We start from the raw sequence: 19866 nt of genomic DNA on the forward strand, positions 1-19866 counted from the left end.
CAAGCATCTGAGGAATCCCTATGCTGCTGCCTTGGAAGATTGACAGTTATAATTTATTCCCCCAGAGTTTTGATGGGAAAAATGTGACATTTAAACCCATTTTGATATACCGTATCTTCCGTTTTTTTCCATCAGCCAATCAACTGACAGTGTCATTTAAAATGCGAAAATATTAGTACGAGGACAACACATGCACGCCACAAATATTTCTAAAAATGTTAACTTGGGGGTATTTTTCTGCCAAACAAAATACTGGCAGGCAGATGCATTTATTGCTGCCGCCTACTAATAAAAAAACAAAAAAAACATTTATTTCTATGAAAAAATTAATAAATATGCAATTGTCTAAAATTACAATATTTGGACAACTATTTTTAGTATAGAAATATATTAACTTTAAAATATTACCTAAAAAGTCAAAGGGCATTTTCAACATGCAATAACCAATAGTAACCAATCTTGAATTCAGTTAATAATAATAATATGACTGGTTGCTTTATGCCCCGTACACACGAGAGGACTTATGTCCGACAGACCTCCAAAGGAGTTCCGCCGGAGTTCCGACGGAGTTCCGACGGAGTTCTGGCGGACTTTTCGACCGAACGGACTTGGACACACACCATCACACCAAACTCCGACGGAGTCGAACGTGATGACGTACGACTGGATTTGAATAAGGAAGTTCATAGCCAGTAGCCAATAGCTGCCCTAGCGTCGGTTTTAGTCCGTCGGAGTAGCATACACACGAGCGGATTTTTCAAAGGGGACCGGGTCCCGCGGAGTTCCGTCGGGAAAATTTGAAGCATGCTTCATTTCTAAAGTCCGTCAGACTTTAGCGAAGCTAAAGTCCGTTGCAGCCCACACACGATCGAATAGTCTGACGGACTCAGTCCGTCGGACTTTGGATGTCGAAAAGTCCGCTCGTGTGTACGGGGCTTTAGATTACTATTCCTTGCATAATTGTTTCCTCCAGTGATTTATTGAATACAATAACTCTAAATAGTTATTGTGAGGTAAATATTTCATACTTGTAAAGCTGAATTTTCGGACACATTTGTCGGTTAAAAAAAAAAAACACAGCCACTACACCACCGTGCCGCCTCTGACCAACTCCCAATCAGGGCTCTTGGCCGATGCCACTGGCACTGAACACTGATGAGAGTCTTCTAGTGGGGGGGGGATTCCACCTGTCAGAACACAACTGCTCAGCGGAGGAGACTGCTGTACTTAATTTGCATAGAGAGTACAGCGGTTCTGACCGAAGCTGTTATTTTATTTTCTTTTAACCCAAACACCCAAACACGAAAGGTGTGTACCAGGCTTAAGGCTTAAACAGCAACTCCACATTTGTTGAGAAAAAAAAAATCTCTGGGGGATCAATGTCCATTACAGGCATTTTAATCAACACTGTAGCATATTCCTACCCTATGTTGCTGCCAAGAAATAGCATTTTGTTTCAAGTAACTGAATACTCATTCTGAATGAGAGGGACTAGACATAATTCATTAGTTGGTGCACTTTTTGTGTTGTAATGAGGAAAGTTGCAGCGTCTGCATCCCTTTAGAATCAACCTTGTGGAGTATTTCATCAAAATTTGAATTTCTATTGCAGGGTTGCCTAAAATCTGATTTGTATCTAGGTACAGACTTCTAGGAAAATATGAGAGCCAGTCACACATGCAGGAAATTACATTTTTGAAGGCGTTCTGCAGCTGTACAGAAGGTCTCTAGGTTACCATATTGCGCAGAATTTTACAGAAAATTGCAGAAGGAAAGTGAATTTTTAATAGCATTAAATTACAACGTGGCTCATTCAGCAACAATAAATGCTATATTATTATTTTATTTGCTATATTTTTTTTACCACAAAAGTGGTGTTACCCTTAAATAAAAATTGCAAAGTGCAAATGTGTAGTGGTCTACGGTAGTTGATCATAGTTAATGTTTTACTGATTTGACTAAACTAAACGTAATGGTTTGGTATGGATTAAAGCACATTACACATCAGCAGTGCTCACTGAGCTGTGACCATGAACTTCCACTCAAGGAAACTTTTGAAAGCAAGTTGGCCTGAGGCAATATTAAAACTATTGGACCTAACATTATTAAAGCCCTGTCAAAACCTGGGCAATTTACACTGGGCATATAGCATGATAAAAAATATACATGATCAAAAGGGCTATGTATATACATAGTTTAAGTTAAATAAAAATATTCTGGAAAAGGCATGAATCAATTTTCACATCTAGCCGTATGGGGCGACAATTGTGGTAAAATCGTGCAAATAGAATCGCGGGACGACCATCGTCCAAAAGAAGCTCATGTACTTCTTTTGGGCGACAGGTGTCCCACGATTCTGTTTCCGTGTTTTTACTACGATTTGCCGCTATTGCGAATCATGGGCAGAATCGTGGCGATTCCGAGTGCGGAGATGTGAATGGAGCCTTATGGCAGAAATAGGATTTTTCTAGTTTAAAGTATAACTAAAGGGAAAACATTGTTTAGTTTAGGATAGGGTGGAGAGGGATTAGAACACCTGTCAGTTTTTATTTCTGTCTGTGCTCTCATTAAGGAGATTTACCCTCTCTATTGTTCCCATTTACCATTATCATTGACAGTGTAAGTAAAAGAAAATCCCACATTTTGGGTTGTCCCTAGAAAAGTATTCAAGGGGAAATGTTCTAATGAAGACACTAGTTATCCTGATGACCTGGGGTCCCCTAGGAATTCCTTTAATTCGCAGGGATTACCTTTCATTTCTTGTTTGCCTATGAGACAGGAAGTGAACAGAAATCTCCACAATGGGACACAGTTGGTAAAAAAAAAAATCTGACAAGGGTTATAACCTTCCCTATCCAACATGATAGATCAATGCGCAATGAAAGTTCCTTCTTACTTTGTTTTCTCCCTAAATTGCTCCTATAGTGTAGGAGATTTGCCAATTGAGGAGCTCAGCCTAGGTCATTCCACCTTGTGGATAGTGGGGTCCCCCTAGTGATGTTGGCCAGTGACAGATACCAGGAAAAGCCTGTTGATACAAGGAGTCATCATGGGGCAGAGGGATCTCTGCTCTCAAATTTGAGGTCCGTTATCTCTTTTAATACACTGGAAATTGATACAAGCTATTTTGATACATCAACTTTCCAACAAAAAGCCTGTTGACAAAACATTTTTGGTGAACCTAGGGTAGTGATGGCAAGCCTTGGCACCCCAGATGTTTTGGAACTACATTTCCCAAGATGCTCAACTACACTTCAGAGTGCATGAGCATCATGAGAAATGTAGTTCCAAAACATCTGGGGTGCCAAGGTTCGCCATCACTGGCCTAGGGCAGTGACCTGTTTGTGCACTGCAGTTATAACCAGTATGTAAGGCCTCTATTCAGGTGTATGTGTTGATATTATGCAAACTATACCATACCTGACTCAATGGAATAAACAACCTCAGCATTTTTCCCTTTATCTTTATCCAACGCAGTGACTTGAAGCACGGCGGATCCAACAGCTGCTGATTCATAGACTTGACCTTCATAGAAAGAGCTTGTAAACCAGGGGGCATGGTCATTGGTGTCAGTCACATTAATAACAATTCTGGCATAGTTGCGCATGACAGGGACATCTTGATCACGCACCTGAAAAATGAATGCTCAGTTAATACTCCAGCACATGAATTTTACAATGAAAAATAAAAAATGTCCCATTTGTCAGCCGCAGAGAAAGAGATATGTGATTACTGCTTACCATTACAGTAAGAATGTGCTGCTGCATTGCTTCGTGATCCAATTTTTCTACAATGTACAGGGAGCCCGTGGCAGGGTCTATCCGAAACTTCTTCAGACTAGCAGGGTCAGTGCTGCTCTGTAATGTGTAAATCAATTTATTCTTCTCATCTTTGTCCGTGGCAGTGACTTGCAAAATCTCCGTCTCCGGTCTAACGTCTTCTGGGATCAGCACTTCGTACTTTGAGGAAGAAAATTCTGGCCGGTGGTCATTGGTATCGATTACTTTAATTAAAACCTAAAAAGAGAGCATAATTAAAGATAACATGGTTTAAAGGCACTGAATATGTAACATTGCATAAACATTTATTTTTGTCTTCCACATACATCACCAATTATCTGTTAAGGGATTGTGTTAAGGCCGTTTATGAAAATGCATAATGTCATTACATTTTTTTTTCATGTAAGCTTGTCATGACACAAATATGGTGGCTGCTGCTTCTGACCTCTACTTGTCAAGATGCTATCTGCTTGGCCGTCATGATGAGGCTTTGCGTGAAGATTTTTTTAAGCTAATGACCTTTGATTTGTTGTATTTATCTGCATGTTCCAAGGCTGTGATTCAGAAGTACTGAAACCAGACATTGCCAGGGAATCAGCATTTTCAGAAGGTGGCAAGCAATACTAGCTGTCAATAGCTGACAAAGACAACAAACCATCCCCTGGCTTATATATATCCAGCACATCATACAGTCCTCTCATTATAAGGCCCCATACACATTGGAAGTTACTGCATGGGGCTATTGGCCTTTAACCGTGAGTAGAGGGCACAGGTGCCCCATTCAGCCCTGCTACTGGTTGCCTTTCAACCTCTATGAGAGTGACATTGAACAGTGCTTAGGGGGGTTATTACACTTAGGGAAGTATGCATCAATGGACACATGCCCAAAACGCAAGAAATCTAGCTGCATACTGCCCCAAACAAAAGTAATGAGTCCACATCCAGCCCTGTCTCATGGAATTTGAAAGGCTGTTGGCAGTGGGGCTGGATGACACACCTGTGCCCTCCACCTGCAGCTAAATGCCAAAGTCCCATGCACTGGGGTTAAACACCTAGTGTGTATAGGCCCTAAGAATTGTACCAGGAAGTGTCATAAATCAACCATTCCACAATCCTGAGTGTTCCAATCACTCGTCAGTCATCTCAAGTGTACAGGCACTGTACAGGCACTGTACAGGCACTGTTAGGCCCTATTTACACTGGCAGTGTCACAGCTCCCAACTGTCCCTGATTTCGAACGGAATGTCCCTGATTTGGAGCAATGTCCCTCTGTCCCTAAATTTGGTCTGATCCATATAGATGTATATAAAATGCACTTTTTATCTATCAAAAGGTGTTTTCCAGCGCTAAACCTTTCATCCAATTTCTAAATTGCTGCATTTGTAAATTCCAAAAGCCAATATAAAGGAATAGTAGTGGTAAAAAAAAGCACTTGTGGGTTTAACCAATCTTGTTTTTTTTTTTGTACAATTCACCTTCAAGTGGATGTGACAAGGGGTGTGTCCTATGCCTGTATACTTTTGTTGATGGGTGTCCCACATTCCCATCTCAAAAAATTGTAAGGAATGGGGGTGTCAAACTTGTGTTTATATGCATTTAGAGGACATGTCTAAACACATATAAATGCATGTAATGCTTATTAAATGGTGTCATTCAAACTCAGCATTTACCTACATTGAGGTGCATTCAGTTTAGCTGTGTTTAGGGAAAAATAGAAGTGCAGGTGTCCATGATCCGATTAGACACTCTAAACATTGCTAAACGAATGTAAACATGGATGAACCCACAACAGGAAGACCTAAATGCAGGAAAAAGTGATAACATTTGTTTATACTTCCCAGATAAATTCTCTAGGTCTACGAAGAACTTATAATATCTGACGGTGAATACGACCTCTTTAGTTAGAAGAGTACAAGTAAGAAACCACGTTTTTGGAGTGACTGGGTGCAGGATCATTCCCAGAATAGCTCTACCACCAAACAATCGTTATCTCAGTTCTGGTACATTCCATAAACACTCATAGGAATGTTTGTGAATGTCACAGCAGCTATTTCATACCAAATATGTTGTACTTCACGTTCACCCATCTTATGAACAAGGAGCGCTTGTTAAGATGGTGTGATTATACTTTCAATGTTTTATCTGCTTCCAGTTTATGCTTTAGACCTCTTTTTGCTCCTGAAAACACCCCAGGTGGAAACAGTAAGCGATGTTGTTCACTACTCTTCTGACAGACTTCATTTAGTGTTTCAATGTCATCAAATATACAACAATACATGAATTAACATGCCTTTGGGCATCATAGATTATATCTCCATCTGTGACAATAATTTCAGGTGATGATTTTACACAGTTTTACTTTACGAGGTGATAAATTCACAAAATAGAAGCAGCATTTTCAAGATTCCAATCAAACATAGCGATGCCCTGGGAATAACAGCACAACCTGCTCTATTTACTTACATATTTAGTAACATACATGGACGGTAATAGTCACATACACAGTCAAGTCCAGAGAATTTCTTGATTATGGTTATTCGGTGCATTTTTTTACACCACAACAGCATAAACTGAATTATTTACAAATTCCCCTGCAACAGGGAAGCTTACACTCTAATAAGTGTCTAAATAAATAATAGAGGATTGCAGCTGCGAGATAAAGGCACTATTGTGTCTTCCCTGCCTTGTTGAAGGGTAGGGAGAGACACATTGCAGCAAGGAAAACTCTGAGAAAAGAAGAGAGAGGAAGGAACAAGTATTATGCAAAGATTATCTCAAACACTGACGCATATCCAAAGCCAAAACTTTTTTTTTCCCATCTATGCCTGACTGCGGAGGTTTCCCTTCATCCCTATCCAGATAGCAAGGATAACTTGCCACTAAGGATGAGCTCCGGCGTGTTCGCATAGCCTAAATGCAGAGCACGCCAGTAAGTCGGCACTGCGCTGCGCTAATCACAGGCACGATGCGCAGCTGCAGAGATTGGGAAATGTCTCACTGCCTGTGATTAGCGCAGCGCGGTGCCGTCTTCCTGGCGGGCTCTGCACGTGGGCTGTGCGAACCAGCCGGAGCTCATCCCTACTTGCCACAAATTTGTGGCAGTGTTGTATTATAAGACTGGACACAAGTGCAGAGCACTTGAAGCACAAGTTTTAGTTGACACTTTTCCAATTCTTAGCAAATTTGCATGGCAAGTCTCTAGCAAGAGCAAAGTATCAGTGGTGAGTCTACAGAAAGAGCTCTGCAAGTCTACAGCATGAAAATTCAGCCACAGTGACCCCTGTGGTGGGATGACTATTGCACACCATAACTAAAGCAGAACTTGCAGCAGACTTGCAGAATGTTTGCAAAGAAATTTGACCTGGGGTCATGCAATGCGGATTTGCTGCAATTATGCAACAAACTTATGAAGCCTGGCAAGCCTAGTAATAGCTTAGAAAGTCATTTTCAAACTTGTAGCACAACTGCTTGCTATCTGGGTAATTTTACATTGTTCAGGTACTATATAACGCACAAGCCTCAAAGTAAGCAAAAAACATCCTTTACTTTCCCTGAGCCCAATCCTTCATGTGTCTCACATGCTCCCCCTCCCAGACACTACAGCTCACAGTGGGAGGGTTTCATAGGCAGTACTGCCAATCCAGAAAACAATGGGCAGGTGTGCTGATTGACATGCTACAGGCTTGTGAATAAGCAGTGACAATGCTGATAGCCATGCCCTGATAGAACTCTTTTGGGATGAATTAGAGCGGAGACTGTGAGACAGGCCTTCTCGTCCAACATCAGTGCCTGACTTCATAAATGCGCTTTTGGAAAAATGGACAAACATTTCCATAGACACACACTAATAAACCTTGTGGACAGCCTTCTCAGAGGGATAGCTGTAAAGGGTGGGCCAGCTCAATATTGAACCCCTATGGACTAAGACTGGGATGCCATTAAAGTTCATGTGTGTGTAAAGGCAAGAAATGTCTAATGAAAGATTGTGGTACAAATGTGCACTGGACATTCATATAGCCCATGCCGTCAGAGATGTGAAAAGGAGCACTTTGTAGACATCTTTTGTGCCAGCCTTTAAAAAAAAGCCTCGGAAAGTTCAACAACCCCCTTCAAAGGTTTGCTCAGGGATGTCTGGAGAAGTTTGATTAGGCCCACAGACATTACCCCTATTTGAGCATAAATGAGGACAGTATAATCATCCTCCTTTTTCCAGGCAGAGGGTGGATGGGTACTTGACTCTACCAAAGTACCTAAAGCCCTAAGGCCTCATGTACACTGCTGCTGGTAAATGGACGTTCAGAGGCAGTTGGCTGCTTTTTTCAGCTGCCCCTGAACTCATTCAATGTTATCTTATGTGTACATGTACACAGGTTCGATTAATGTCGTTTTTAGGCAGTTGCCTTTAGAGGCTTTTCTTTGAAGGCAAAAAAATGAGTTCAGACGCCGAAGTTTCCGACGTTTCAGATGCCAAACGGGGCTAAACGTGACTAAACACGGTACAGGTGTTTCATTTACAGGCGTTTTTCATTTTTGGCTATTAAAAATAAAAATAAATGCAAACATGGCAAAATGCTGCTAAACGCAGCATGTAAACGCAGCAAAACGGATGTTTTAAACGTGGGTTTTTATCTGTCAAGTTAAAGTCAGGAGAGGTTGTAAAAATGTCCCGTGCACATTAAGCCTAAGAGCCCTGTACAAAACAGATTGGTAGGAAATTTACTGGATCCCTTCGACGTAAAGACAAAAAATATGGATTTGTCGTCTGTGAAGTCCTACCAATTTTTCCTTATCCCTCTAAAGGTTGCCATACACAGCTAAAATTTCAGAAAATTCTTGCTGAATTGGCCAAAATTTGAGCCATAGGTGCCTCTGTTGGCATCACCTGGCTCGACAAATCGACTTTTGTTAAAGGAGCCTGGTGGAAAATTGTTGGCCGAGCATAGGCAGCATCCAATCAGATGTGGGTACTCTTCTGGTATTTTGACGGATATGGGTGCTTGCTGTCAGAATACAATAATCGGCAGGAGCTATTTCTACATTCGTGCTGCAAAGAATTGATAAATCTGTATGTTTGGCCAAGTTATTAATTGCATGAGGACTAAAACAAATGCATTATATATTCTCGCTATTTAATTTAAAGATACGTAGCTACATATCCACATCTTATTAATTGCAGTACTGTAAAGAGCATATATAGAGCCAAGGTGAATGTTTATGTAGCTTTGTATATAAAATAACACCCTTGGGAATACAAATTGCAGCGCTGCACACAATTCAAACATTAGCACAAAGAATGGGCCAGAACAAGCTGAATTTTCAGAATGTAATTTGTATGAGTTTTCTTAAAAAGCCTATACAACCTTGACCTTGGAAGTATAGTGGAACAGCGTGTTAGAAAAAAAAGTGAATATGCAAGCAGTTCTTCAACCAGAGTCGTACGGCTGCATGGAGCACAGCCCGCGTACTTACAGGAATGCCTGTTAATTAAGATTTGCAAACACCGAGCACATTCTCTGAATTCTTGATTGTACAAATCCCTATGATTATTCAACAGTTTAAACCACTGGCTCAATGCGCCAGAATGCGTATGATCCTGTAACTTACTTAGGATATATTCTACAAAGAAAATTTTGCAGGTAATTAAGACTGAAACCCCTTATTTACTGTAAGCAATGACTGAAGCTGAAGATCCTATTAAGTGCAGTATGCTGTTGCCAACCAACTCTGTTTCTGAAATAGCATTGCTTCTTGGTGTCTGGCAATGGCAGCATCCAACTAGATAGCACAAAACAGACCTCCCAACAGATTCCCATATAAAATTAGGGTAATGAGATAAAATATAATTGAATGTTTAATATATCACCTTAGAAGTCATTTTCAAGATTTATAATTCTTCCACTTTCATTAAATTAATACCTGGTAATGCTGCCATGGAGGTGCTTATTTAGATACTTTTGTGATAGAGTGACAACAGTCTCCCAAATTGGCTTCTGTATTGTCTCTCATTTTACAAAGACTTCTGATGGAGAGTTGGAGACTGTGGGGTTGATTTACTAACGGCAAAATAGACCGTTCACTTTGCAAGGGAATTTGTCCTTTAGCTTAGTAAATGTGGTAAGAATTCAATTTGCAAAGAATACCCAATCACGTGAAAGGAAAAAAAAAAACGGTAGATTTGCTTGCACATGATTGGATGGTGGAAGTCAGGAGGGGGGATATGACTTCCAAATTTCCACCCAGGGAAAACAGAGCTCCTAGAAGGGGGATTGCCTTTGCTAAGTCTAGAAAGACTGTTGTTGTTCCAGAGGGAATGCAGTGAAGGATTTGTTCCTTTTTGTGATATGCACAGAGAAGGAAGTTCTTATTTGTTGCTCTTCGGGCCAAGTTGGGCACCCCATAATCCCTATACCCTATCCAAGTTGTTTTCCCCAATAAAACAACAAAAACAAGCCCAAGGACTGATTCCTTGTCTCTGAATGAGAGTTGAAAATGTGTGTTGCCTGGCTAAGTAGGAATAGGGGGACCCAAAATCTAGTGGCCCTCTAGGATTATACCCAACCTGTAACCCCCAAATAATGAAAACCTTCAGCCTATGCAAGAATTCTTGTGTGTCACTATGAATGTAATTCTTTTAAATTTAAGATGTCAGCGTATGATCTTTTAAATCCTAACACCACCTCCTACTTTCAAGTTGGAATTCAGTCAACCCTGATAAACTGGGTAAAACGAAGATTTGTATAGCTCACTTGGACAGCCATCCTGGGACTCGTACTCAAGCAGCACAATCTGAGAAACAAGAATCAAGAATTTCTGAAATGCCCCTAGATATTTAATGATGCTGCAATGTTCGGATCCTGCTGCACTTCTCTGTTTGCCTGGGAAATCTTAGCCCTGCCTTGTGCCATCCTGCTTCACTAGTTAATAATCCCACACTTCAGTGAAAAGAGGTATTTGTTCAATTACCCATATACCAGACTCCAAATCTGTTAGGAAGAATGGACTGCATTGATTAATTATTTCCAAGGCCATGTGGTCAAAGGCCTAGTAGTCAATGAGCCCCAACAAGTAAAAAAGCCATTACAGCTTTTCTGTGGGCAGGAACATATTTCATTTTGAAACAAACTGTAGAGCAGGGCTGGGATCTAAGTATTTCCTCCTTTTCATTTTTTGTGAGTCTTTTTAACAACACTTCACTGACCCTGCATGCCCTTCTATAGTCACTGTGTCTCAGCCTCCATTCTCAGCTTTAGAGGTCTGTATAAATAACTAAAAATGCCAAAGGAAAAAAAAAAAAAAACGAACCAGGGGATTATTCCACTCAGAACAGCAATCTTTCAAAAGATGTGTTATTGTCTCGGATGCCATGGCAGCGGTGTTACATTCAGCCTGGGAAGGCTGAGCAAAGCAGCCAGATCTCCATGGGCTGAAGCAAGCAGAGGCGCGCGGCATTGCAGAAATAACCATGACGTGAAGCAGACACAGAATGGAGAAGCATTTAGACGCTGGGGCTTTTGAAAATGTTTGGATGTTACTCCAGGTTAACAATTTACAGTCCGTTAAATTGTGGTTTGCAAAGAATAATTTATAGCTGAATTTTTTCATGGAGAGAAGGTGCTGTTTAGCCTGATTTATCACATTTTCTTATCCTTTGGAGCAGTCATTTTTCACAGGTTGGAAGTAGTGTGGAATTAAGGTTTGAACATAAGAGGCCCTGTACAATAATAAAAAGTGCTAAGTGAAAACTGTAGGAGCTCTGCTAAGCACCACTCTTATCAATGCTACCTTACGGCCTAAATATTAAGGTAGTGCAAAACCCAAAGACTATGTGCAATCTTCACTCATCCATGGCAGTCATCAAAATTTAACGTAAAAGCAGTCAGATGAGAACAAATAACATTAAATCGAACTGGTTCTTACAGGTTACTGCATTTATTTAAGCTAGAGATACATGGCTAAAATTTATCTAGACTGCCTGTGGGCTAAACATGAGAAAGTCATAAGATTCCCCCATCCAGGCTATTCAGTGTGGCTGTAGGTACCTCCACTGCCATCTATTGTATTTAGGCAGCAACGACAACTGTGGCTGTTTGGATACCCAAACAGTGACTGCATCTGATAGGTTGCAGTCACTGTTTGGCTGAGAATTTTCCATTTTGAGTATGTAGCGGTGTAGTTGCCACTAGTAACAAACATCCACCAAATCACCTAGCTGCCAGACTCCCGTATATCATTTGCAGAGATAATGAAAAGTCATTTGCTGTTATTTATTTATTTCTTTTTTTATTGGGGGTACAACTTGGTTGGGGAAAGGGTTATAGGGATGTCCATAGGATAGTTCACTTTGTCATCATATTTGTAGATTCTTTCAGATTAACACATAGTTTGAGCCTGAAGGAAGGATGTACATGTTTCAAATCTACAGCCTTTCTACTGCATCACCATGCAGACTATTGCTCCTCCTCTGCTTAACTCCCGCAGACTATTTATTCCAGAACTTCCTCACCCATGACCATATAAGGATGAGGACCTCACTCTTGACTGTGTAAGGATGATGTTCCCAGAAATCCTTTTCACCTCCTGCACAAACTTATTCTGTAATAATTAGTGTAATGTCCTATCTTCTTCTTTAAGCAAAAAGGATCCACTCTGAATAGTTCCTATTGCAGGCTCTGGTTGCTCGCTGGTACTAGGCCAGGGGCCTGCAGTACCTCTCCCCAGAGGCCTAGTAGTTTAAAAGCACGTACTGAGCGGGGGACTACTGTTGCCAGCTAGCCCTGCTTGCAAATCCTGTGCCCTCAGGCAACATTGATTTGACCCAACTCCCTACAGTCTCTCCTCTGATCCAGGACTCCTAATCATTGTCCGTGTAATGACGAGGACTTCACTAATGACCGTGTAGAAGTGAGGTTCCCTCACAGACTTGTACATCTGGCCCTCCACTGTGGTACACTCACCGACTCACCGACCGTTCTCTGCCCTGAGTCCTTGATGAAGAACTAAAACGGACTGTACGTTCCAACAACTTCACTTCTCCCTCTGCGCCAGGAGTTTCTCATCAATGACCGTGTACTGATGAGGACATTACCAATGACCGTGTAGAGGCAAAGTTCCTTCACAGTTCTCCCCGCTGGCCTGCTCCTGAGATCGGTGCACATCCCCCCAAGATGGGGGTGCTCCCTCCTGCTGCTGTCTAGTACTCCATTCTCCACTTCCCACGGCCGACAACTCCCCCCAGTGGTATGTCACCTCAGTTTATATAGGAGGCCAATACCAATTGGGGATTGGTCAGAGCTCCCACATGAGCTGCCTGCCAGTTCTAGGCCCTGCCCCTCTTCCAGAACATTCTCCCTGGAAGCAGGGGAGGCACCCCAGAACTAGATCACAGGTGGCCACACCCGCTGCTACTCTAACCACTCCCAGCCCCCAGATCAAAACAGACAGGCCTAGCTCAAAGCATAGGCCTGCCTAAATTTACCTGTGCTGACACTCTCCCTAGTAAAAAATCCCTTAATAGCACCTACCTATTGGTAGAGTAAATAATTAAAAGAGAAGCATGGGGTATAAAAAAAAAGGAAAAAAAAATCTTATACCCAACTAGGTTGATTGATGCTGCATCTGTCCCCTGCCACCGCCTCTGCAGTGAGAATTGAGCAATGAAATACTGCTGATCGCTCAATTCTCCCTCTTACTGGAGCACCGGGCTGAGGCGCAATCACTTCCAACAGAGATAGAATGGAACGGTGGCCTGCCGATGTAAACAAGGCAGACTGCTGTGCTGTCAGGCATGGACACTGGGATCACTGTGTCCATGCAGTGAGCCCCCCCCCCCCCCCACAGTAAGAAAGCACAAACATGGAACACACTCAAATGATATAAGCTTTGAATGTGCTAATGTGTTTAAAGCTGAAGTTAGATATATAGATATGCAGCTTAAAACAATAAAAGCATGTATGTGCCATATATGCGGGATCCCCGTAGAAGCTATAAATACCTGTAGTAAGCACCACCACTACAGTGATGCCGTGTACACACGAGCGGAATGTCAGACAGAAAAAGTCTGACGGGAGTTTTTCATCGTATATTCCGATCGTGTGTATGCCCCATCTGACTATTCATGTCAAAAATTCTGACGGACCTAGAAATAGAACATGTTCTATATATTTCCGACGGAACAAACTCCTATCGGGAAAACTGCTCGTCTGTATGCTGTTCTGACGGCCCAAAAAACGACGCATGCTCTGAAGCAAGTACGCAATGGAAGCTATTGGCTATTTCTATTTCTAGTCCTGTCATATGTGTTGTACGTCACCGCGTTCATGACAGTCGGACTTTGGTGTGATCATGTGTACGCAAGACAGTTTCAGCGGAATTCCGTCAGAAAAACCTTCAGAGTTTATTCCGACGGGAAAACTGGTCATGTGTACAGGGCATGACTGCCACCAGCTTCCAGGTGAAAGGCTGCCCTGCTGTTTAGTGAACACAGAAGGTCGCTGTGCACAGCACCATTCAGAGGAAACTTTGCCTTTTCTTCAATAAATGCAAAGTGTTCTCTGATTGGCTGAGGTAGAGATTGTGAAATCACAGTCCCTCCTCTCTACCTTGTTCAGTTATTATACCTTGCATTCATTCAGAAAATATTATTTACTGAATGGGACCTGTGCCAAGTGAGTGACCGTCTTAAAAATGCTTTATCAAACACTCAAAGCTGAGCTGAAAGCCATATTTTCCAACATACACAATTGTTATTCTTCTTCAGAATATGCCTTATGTTGAAAAGATGTCGTTAGGTTTTTTACTGTTTAAAAGTCATTCTTGGCATACTCTCGGTACAGCTGTGTGATGGCATTGCCTTTCCAGTGTGGGACACAAATCTGTATGAATGTGGTGAACTTCAGCGAAATGCCACTCCCAGCAGTGTAGGATTTAATATGCTTGCATTATCCTTCTGAAATGTTTATTGTTGTCTGTAGGGGTTACAATATGCTGTTTTGCTTAAATATGTTCTAAAATGTACTAGATAAGACTCAAAGTGGCTGGCTGTGCATTCCTCCAGAGCCTTATCTGTCTAGATTAACCCCCTCCGGCTGCAGCAGAGCACGCAACATGAGAACTTTTCATTTCGTTTAAGCATTTCACAAACATTTTAGGTTAGTGTCATATACAACTTATAACAGCTACGGGCACAGAAAAAATATTCCCTTTAAACACTTCATTAGCAATTCAATTACCTGTGTACTGATAGATCTTGTCCCATCTGTTGCCTCCACTGTCAAGTTGTAATTAGATTTCTGTTCTGCATCGAGAGGTCTAGCAACAATGATGGTTCCAGTGCCCTTGTCCACATCAAACCGGCTGTCGTAGTTTCCACCTGGTTAGAATAAGTAAGGCATTTATAAATAAGCATCTCTACAAGGGGCAGTGGTGATACAGAAGATCAACACAGGCCATGGCACTACAGGAACGAAAGAGCATGTGGTAAGAAAGAGTGAGACATCCCATTACAGTGATCAACAAGCTTAAAGACACGAACAAGAACAGGGACATATACTATACTGATACAGACATATAAAGGCAAGGCAAAAACTTCACAGTACAACAGAAAGAGAAAAAAAAAGGAGAAAAAAATATCTCTAGATTTATAAAATAAACTACTGTATATACTAATGAAACATGTGAATCAACATAGGAGTAAGCAATACATGGCTCTCAAGGTGTTAGCTGTGCAACAATCCTAAGTATGACCTGCAGGTACATATACATATCAAACAGGCACATCAAGTACTGTTAGAACTTAAAGAGACACCAGGGGAAATTTACTAAAATTGGCGCACTCTGAATCTTGTACAGCTGTGCATGGTAACCAATCAGCTTCTAACTTCAGCTTGTTCAATTAAGCTTTAAGGCAATAAAAGCTGGAAGCTGATTTGTTTCTGTGCAGAGCTGCACCAGATTTTGCACATCCCAGTTTTAATAAATAACTTCCACTGGTTTTGGATGCATTCATCCTAGCAACAGTATCTATTTAAATACAGAAAATGGCTAGCACACCGATGACCCAATGAACAGAATTTACTTAAGGACACGTTACAACAGAAGATAAAATCACTGATATCTCAGGGGCATGGAGGTCTCCTTCATCAAGGTCACAAACGTGAATATGAATGTTCATCACTGATATCTTCTGTTGTGGAATGCATGTATCTAAAAGACAGTCTCTCTTTTAGTCCTAACAGAGTTCTTAATATCCACGACCACACATGTTTAATGTGGAGGTATGTATGTAGGACAGAATTGTTCCTGATCATTAAAATACAGGTCTAATACTTGCTAGTGAGGTCACCACTGGATCCACAGTTTTTCGTTCTTGGAAAGCTTGAAGTGGCACTAGGAACTTAAACATCTGGCACTACCAGGTGTGGTCGATGCCCGTGTCTCCTTGCTGTATGCTATAATTACATTTGCCAGCCACTACATCAGTATAGAGTATGCCTACAGCTCTGAATGGACACTTTATTAAGGTAGTGAATGGAAGAACAGCACGGAGTGGGAAATACGCAGAAAAGTTACAATTTCATTCCACTGAGGTGGTGCATGGTACAGGTAAGTATTAAGACCCATACACACTATCAGATTTTCTGCTGATTTTTTCCTTCAGATTTACCAAAACCATATAATATGAGGTCAAACCTTAGGAGTTTCAATGTGTATTTAATGAGGCAGGCCCTTGCACGACATGGTTTTGGTAAATCTGAAGACAAAAACCAGCAGAAAATCTGATAGTATATATGGGGCTTTAGATATATTCTCTCGAAAACACATAGTTTTAATGGAAACAGACTCTGCCATGTTGAGTATATGGTAGCAGATATACCAATGCTCTGTCAGGATTTTAAACCTGAATAAGCTTAAAAACTCACAGTACCTCTAAATACCTCAAACTTCCTTTAAGATTTTTTTTTTGTTTGTTTGGAAACAGAAAACTACATTTCCTCAAAGTGTTACTTTAACATCAAGAGAGCCAATGATTGCATGCCCCAAACTACATCAAACAAAAATTATAATAATTAAAATGGATTGATAAGGGAGTAGTCTTAGGGTCATCCTATGAACTTTATATATATATATATATATATTGTACGCAGGCTACATATAGTAACTTGTTCTTATCAGCAATCAGTTTTAATGAATCTGCAGTAGCTTTCATGATCATAGTCATCAAATTAGATTAAACGTATATGATTTCTAAAGCAATATATAATTTGCATAGAACTGATGATGACTTTTAGATTGAAGGATTCTTCAATTTTATAACTAGCTGACATAAAATGATAGCCACAAGCTAATACTTATGCCCTAATTACTCCAATATCAATCTGTTGGAAAGCCAGTGGAAAATTTTGTCCTTGACAGAAAATAAAATAAATTAAACACAGAGCTCCTAAGATAAGCTTAAGGCCCTGGTAATGAGTAAAAAAAAAAAAAGAACTGAATCCCAAACAAATGTTTTGCTTTATGCTGTGATGGTTCTACAACAAGCTTCTGAATAAAGGATCCTATTGTAGCAGATACCTTCTGCTACACAGTTGTGGCCACAAGTCATCTGAACGATGTAAAATACTTCATTAGATAGGTCATCTCCTGGCAGCACTCATAGTAAAGACAGAACAGACAGATAAAAAACATGGACACGTCAATGTCTAACTGTATAAATCCACTATATTACATTTTTGGAAATTCAATATCAGCTACCAGATATTATAACCAATATACAGTAACCGATTTACCCACAACACAAGCCTGCCTGCAATTCTGAAGAAAAGAAGAAAACCTAAGCCCATTATCAAAAGTAAGGGTAACCCAGGCAATGGGCATTTATTGTATTATTGGTTCATCACCATTATTAATCAAGATCAGTGCTGGATTTGGCCTTCGTATGCACGTATGCTTAGCATTTCACTTCTTTACTTGACTACACTGCTCCTTCTCTAGCCATGTATGATAAGAAGCAGTGGCATTCTACAGGTTGCAGTATCACAAGTCTAATTACCAATTAGCATTAGGCTAAGGAATGGAGCTCTTAGCCTGTAGTATGAATACTTAATTTCAGTTTTATACAATGTAAAGGATGATTAGAACCTCTGTCGGATATATTTTTCTGTCTTTGTCCAGTTGGGGAGATTTCCCTTTACTTCCTGTCCCAGAGATGCAACAGAAAGTGAGAAAAAAATTCTTCAAAGTTGGAAAATCCTCTCTTCCCTTGGTTATTACTAAAACAGGCATCTCCACTAGAAGATTTTCCATTATCTCCTGGAACACTATAACATTTTTTATTTCCTTTTAAAAGGAAAGGAAACATTTTCTCTTGCAGTGGAACCGCCCTCGCACTGCAAGGACTCAATTTTTCCTAATACATCAAGATCCCATAGCCTTGCAATGGATATGAAGGTACCGGGGGAAAGTCCACTGCAGGAACAAAGAGAAGAGAAGGGAAGAGTGTGCACTTTCCAGGGAGTGGAGGATTGGGTAAGTAAAACTGCTGTTTCCAGTCCCCTAGACCTAAATGATCATTTAACCCTTCCAGATTGTGTGCAGCTGCACTGCTAAGGAGGATTAATTCTTTTTCCAGTGATGGGCTTTAAAGTGGAAGTAAGGGCAAGTAGGTGAAAGTAAGGGAAGTAAACTCTAACTAATCTTAAAAGTATTCCCTAGATCTGTATACTTACCTTTTTTTAAATCTGGTCTAGTGATAGGATCAGAGTTCCAGCTTAAGTTATGAGTTGACATTATGTGTACAAAATTGCTGTGTTATAAGATACGTATTGTGAAAAGTGTAAAGTCACTCAGACTACGCCCATCTGCTGACCACACGATGGAGAAAAGCTGTTTACTCCTTATCTGATATTTTTGTGTTTTTTTCCCTTATTATGGTACTTTTGTTTTACATGATTCATCATTTTTGTGTGTATATAAGAACTGAGAAAACAATACACTTTTGGCCATTCAGCTTGGATTTGGGCTACAGAAAAGGTCTCCTGTATTTCATTTCTATCAGAAGCATAAGATTTGAACTCAGCATTACAAAGAGGAAAAGCAATTGGTTTGAGAATTGCACTTAACATTTTGGCGCCCGAAGAACAAGGACCTCATCAATGATCCTACAAGAGGTGGACGAACGGAGCTGACGGAACCATAACACTGGGGCACTTCGGGAACCACAGACCACAAAGCCTGGCCAGGTAAGAGAAAGCCTTTATTTCTCTTTATACTCTGAGCTTCCCTGATTTGTGCCTTTAGTCAGTTCTGTCAGAAACGGGTCTCCACGCAGCATATTAACTGCAACCTCTGTAGGGGTGAGTCTTGAACTATAATACCTTTGTTTTGCTGATAATTTGTTGTCTGTCTGTCTTGTTGAGAAAGTGAATGAGCCTTGTCAAGGATGGTATGAGTTAGAAGGGGATTGCCGAACTAAGCAACGGAATGCGCCCTTTCGGGGGGGTCTGACGCTTATGCTTAACCTCACATCTAATTCATAAACCATAGGCGGGTTGAGAGTATAAGCCCTGTCTGCTCCATAAAGCAGGGATAAGAGTGCACAAGAGGGATCCCAGATACGGGAGGGGGAATAAGGTCTCCACAAGCCCGGAGATCTAGTCGGATACCTGGCCACTTAAAGGAATGCTTGTATATGTTGTAGCCGTCAGTCTGGTCATAATATTTGTCAGTTGGCTAGCATATAAAGTAATTCGATTTCAGAAATCTCATCCCGGGGAGGTTTTTTAGTATTCTAGCATCCTAGGAGGAAGGCAACGAGGAACTGTTGTAGGGTCCCGCATACACACTTTTTTCTTTTTTATTTTGGGACATATAACAGTGTCCCACACGCTACCTAGGCACGGACTGTTAGAATGGGTCAGAGGTACACAAAACCCCGTCAAGGAACTGTGGCCCACTATACGGTGCCACAGATAATTAAGAACATATATGGGAAAGATGAAGCACAAAATGTAAAAACTATACTTCATAAATTTAAGGTAAAAGGAGCAGCGGGTTTAGACCCAGACGTGTGGAAGGAAATAAAAAGGGACAGA

General features: G+C 40.9%; 1 protein-coding gene across 9 annotated transcripts in view; it reads right to left on the reverse strand.

Moving 5' to 3' along the window:
* FAT1 (FAT atypical cadherin 1) overlaps window positions 1-19866 on the reverse strand; it is a 386437-nt gene that overhangs the window by 113091 nt on the left and 253480 nt on the right. For 6 of the 9 annotated variants that reach the window (XR_013272342.1, XM_077477359.1, XM_077477363.1 and 3 more), the window contains exons 7-10: window positions 17348-17416; window positions 15007-15146; window positions 3740-4015; window positions 3420-3630 (exon numbers count right to left, since the gene is read on the reverse strand). Coding sequence is in view for 8 of the 9 variants with exons in the window: in XM_077477359.1 (XP_077333485.1) it covers window positions 3420-3630; window positions 3740-4015; window positions 15007-15146; window positions 17348-17416 (696 nt within the window). In the remaining variant the exon portion in view is untranslated. The remainder of the gene's footprint in view (window positions 1-3419; window positions 3631-3739; window positions 4016-15006; window positions 15147-17347; window positions 17417-19866) is intronic. The other 3 variants (XM_077477364.1, XM_077477362.1, XM_077477365.1) reach the window with 1 other exon arrangement.

This window comes from Lithobates pipiens, unplaced genomic scaffold, assembly GCF_037356315.1.
Source record: "Lithobates pipiens isolate NorthernLeopardFrog02 unplaced genomic scaffold, aLitPip1_a1.2 Scaffold_13, whole genome shotgun sequence".
Lineage (NCBI taxonomy): Eukaryota > Metazoa > Chordata > Amphibia > Anura > Ranidae > Lithobates > Lithobates pipiens.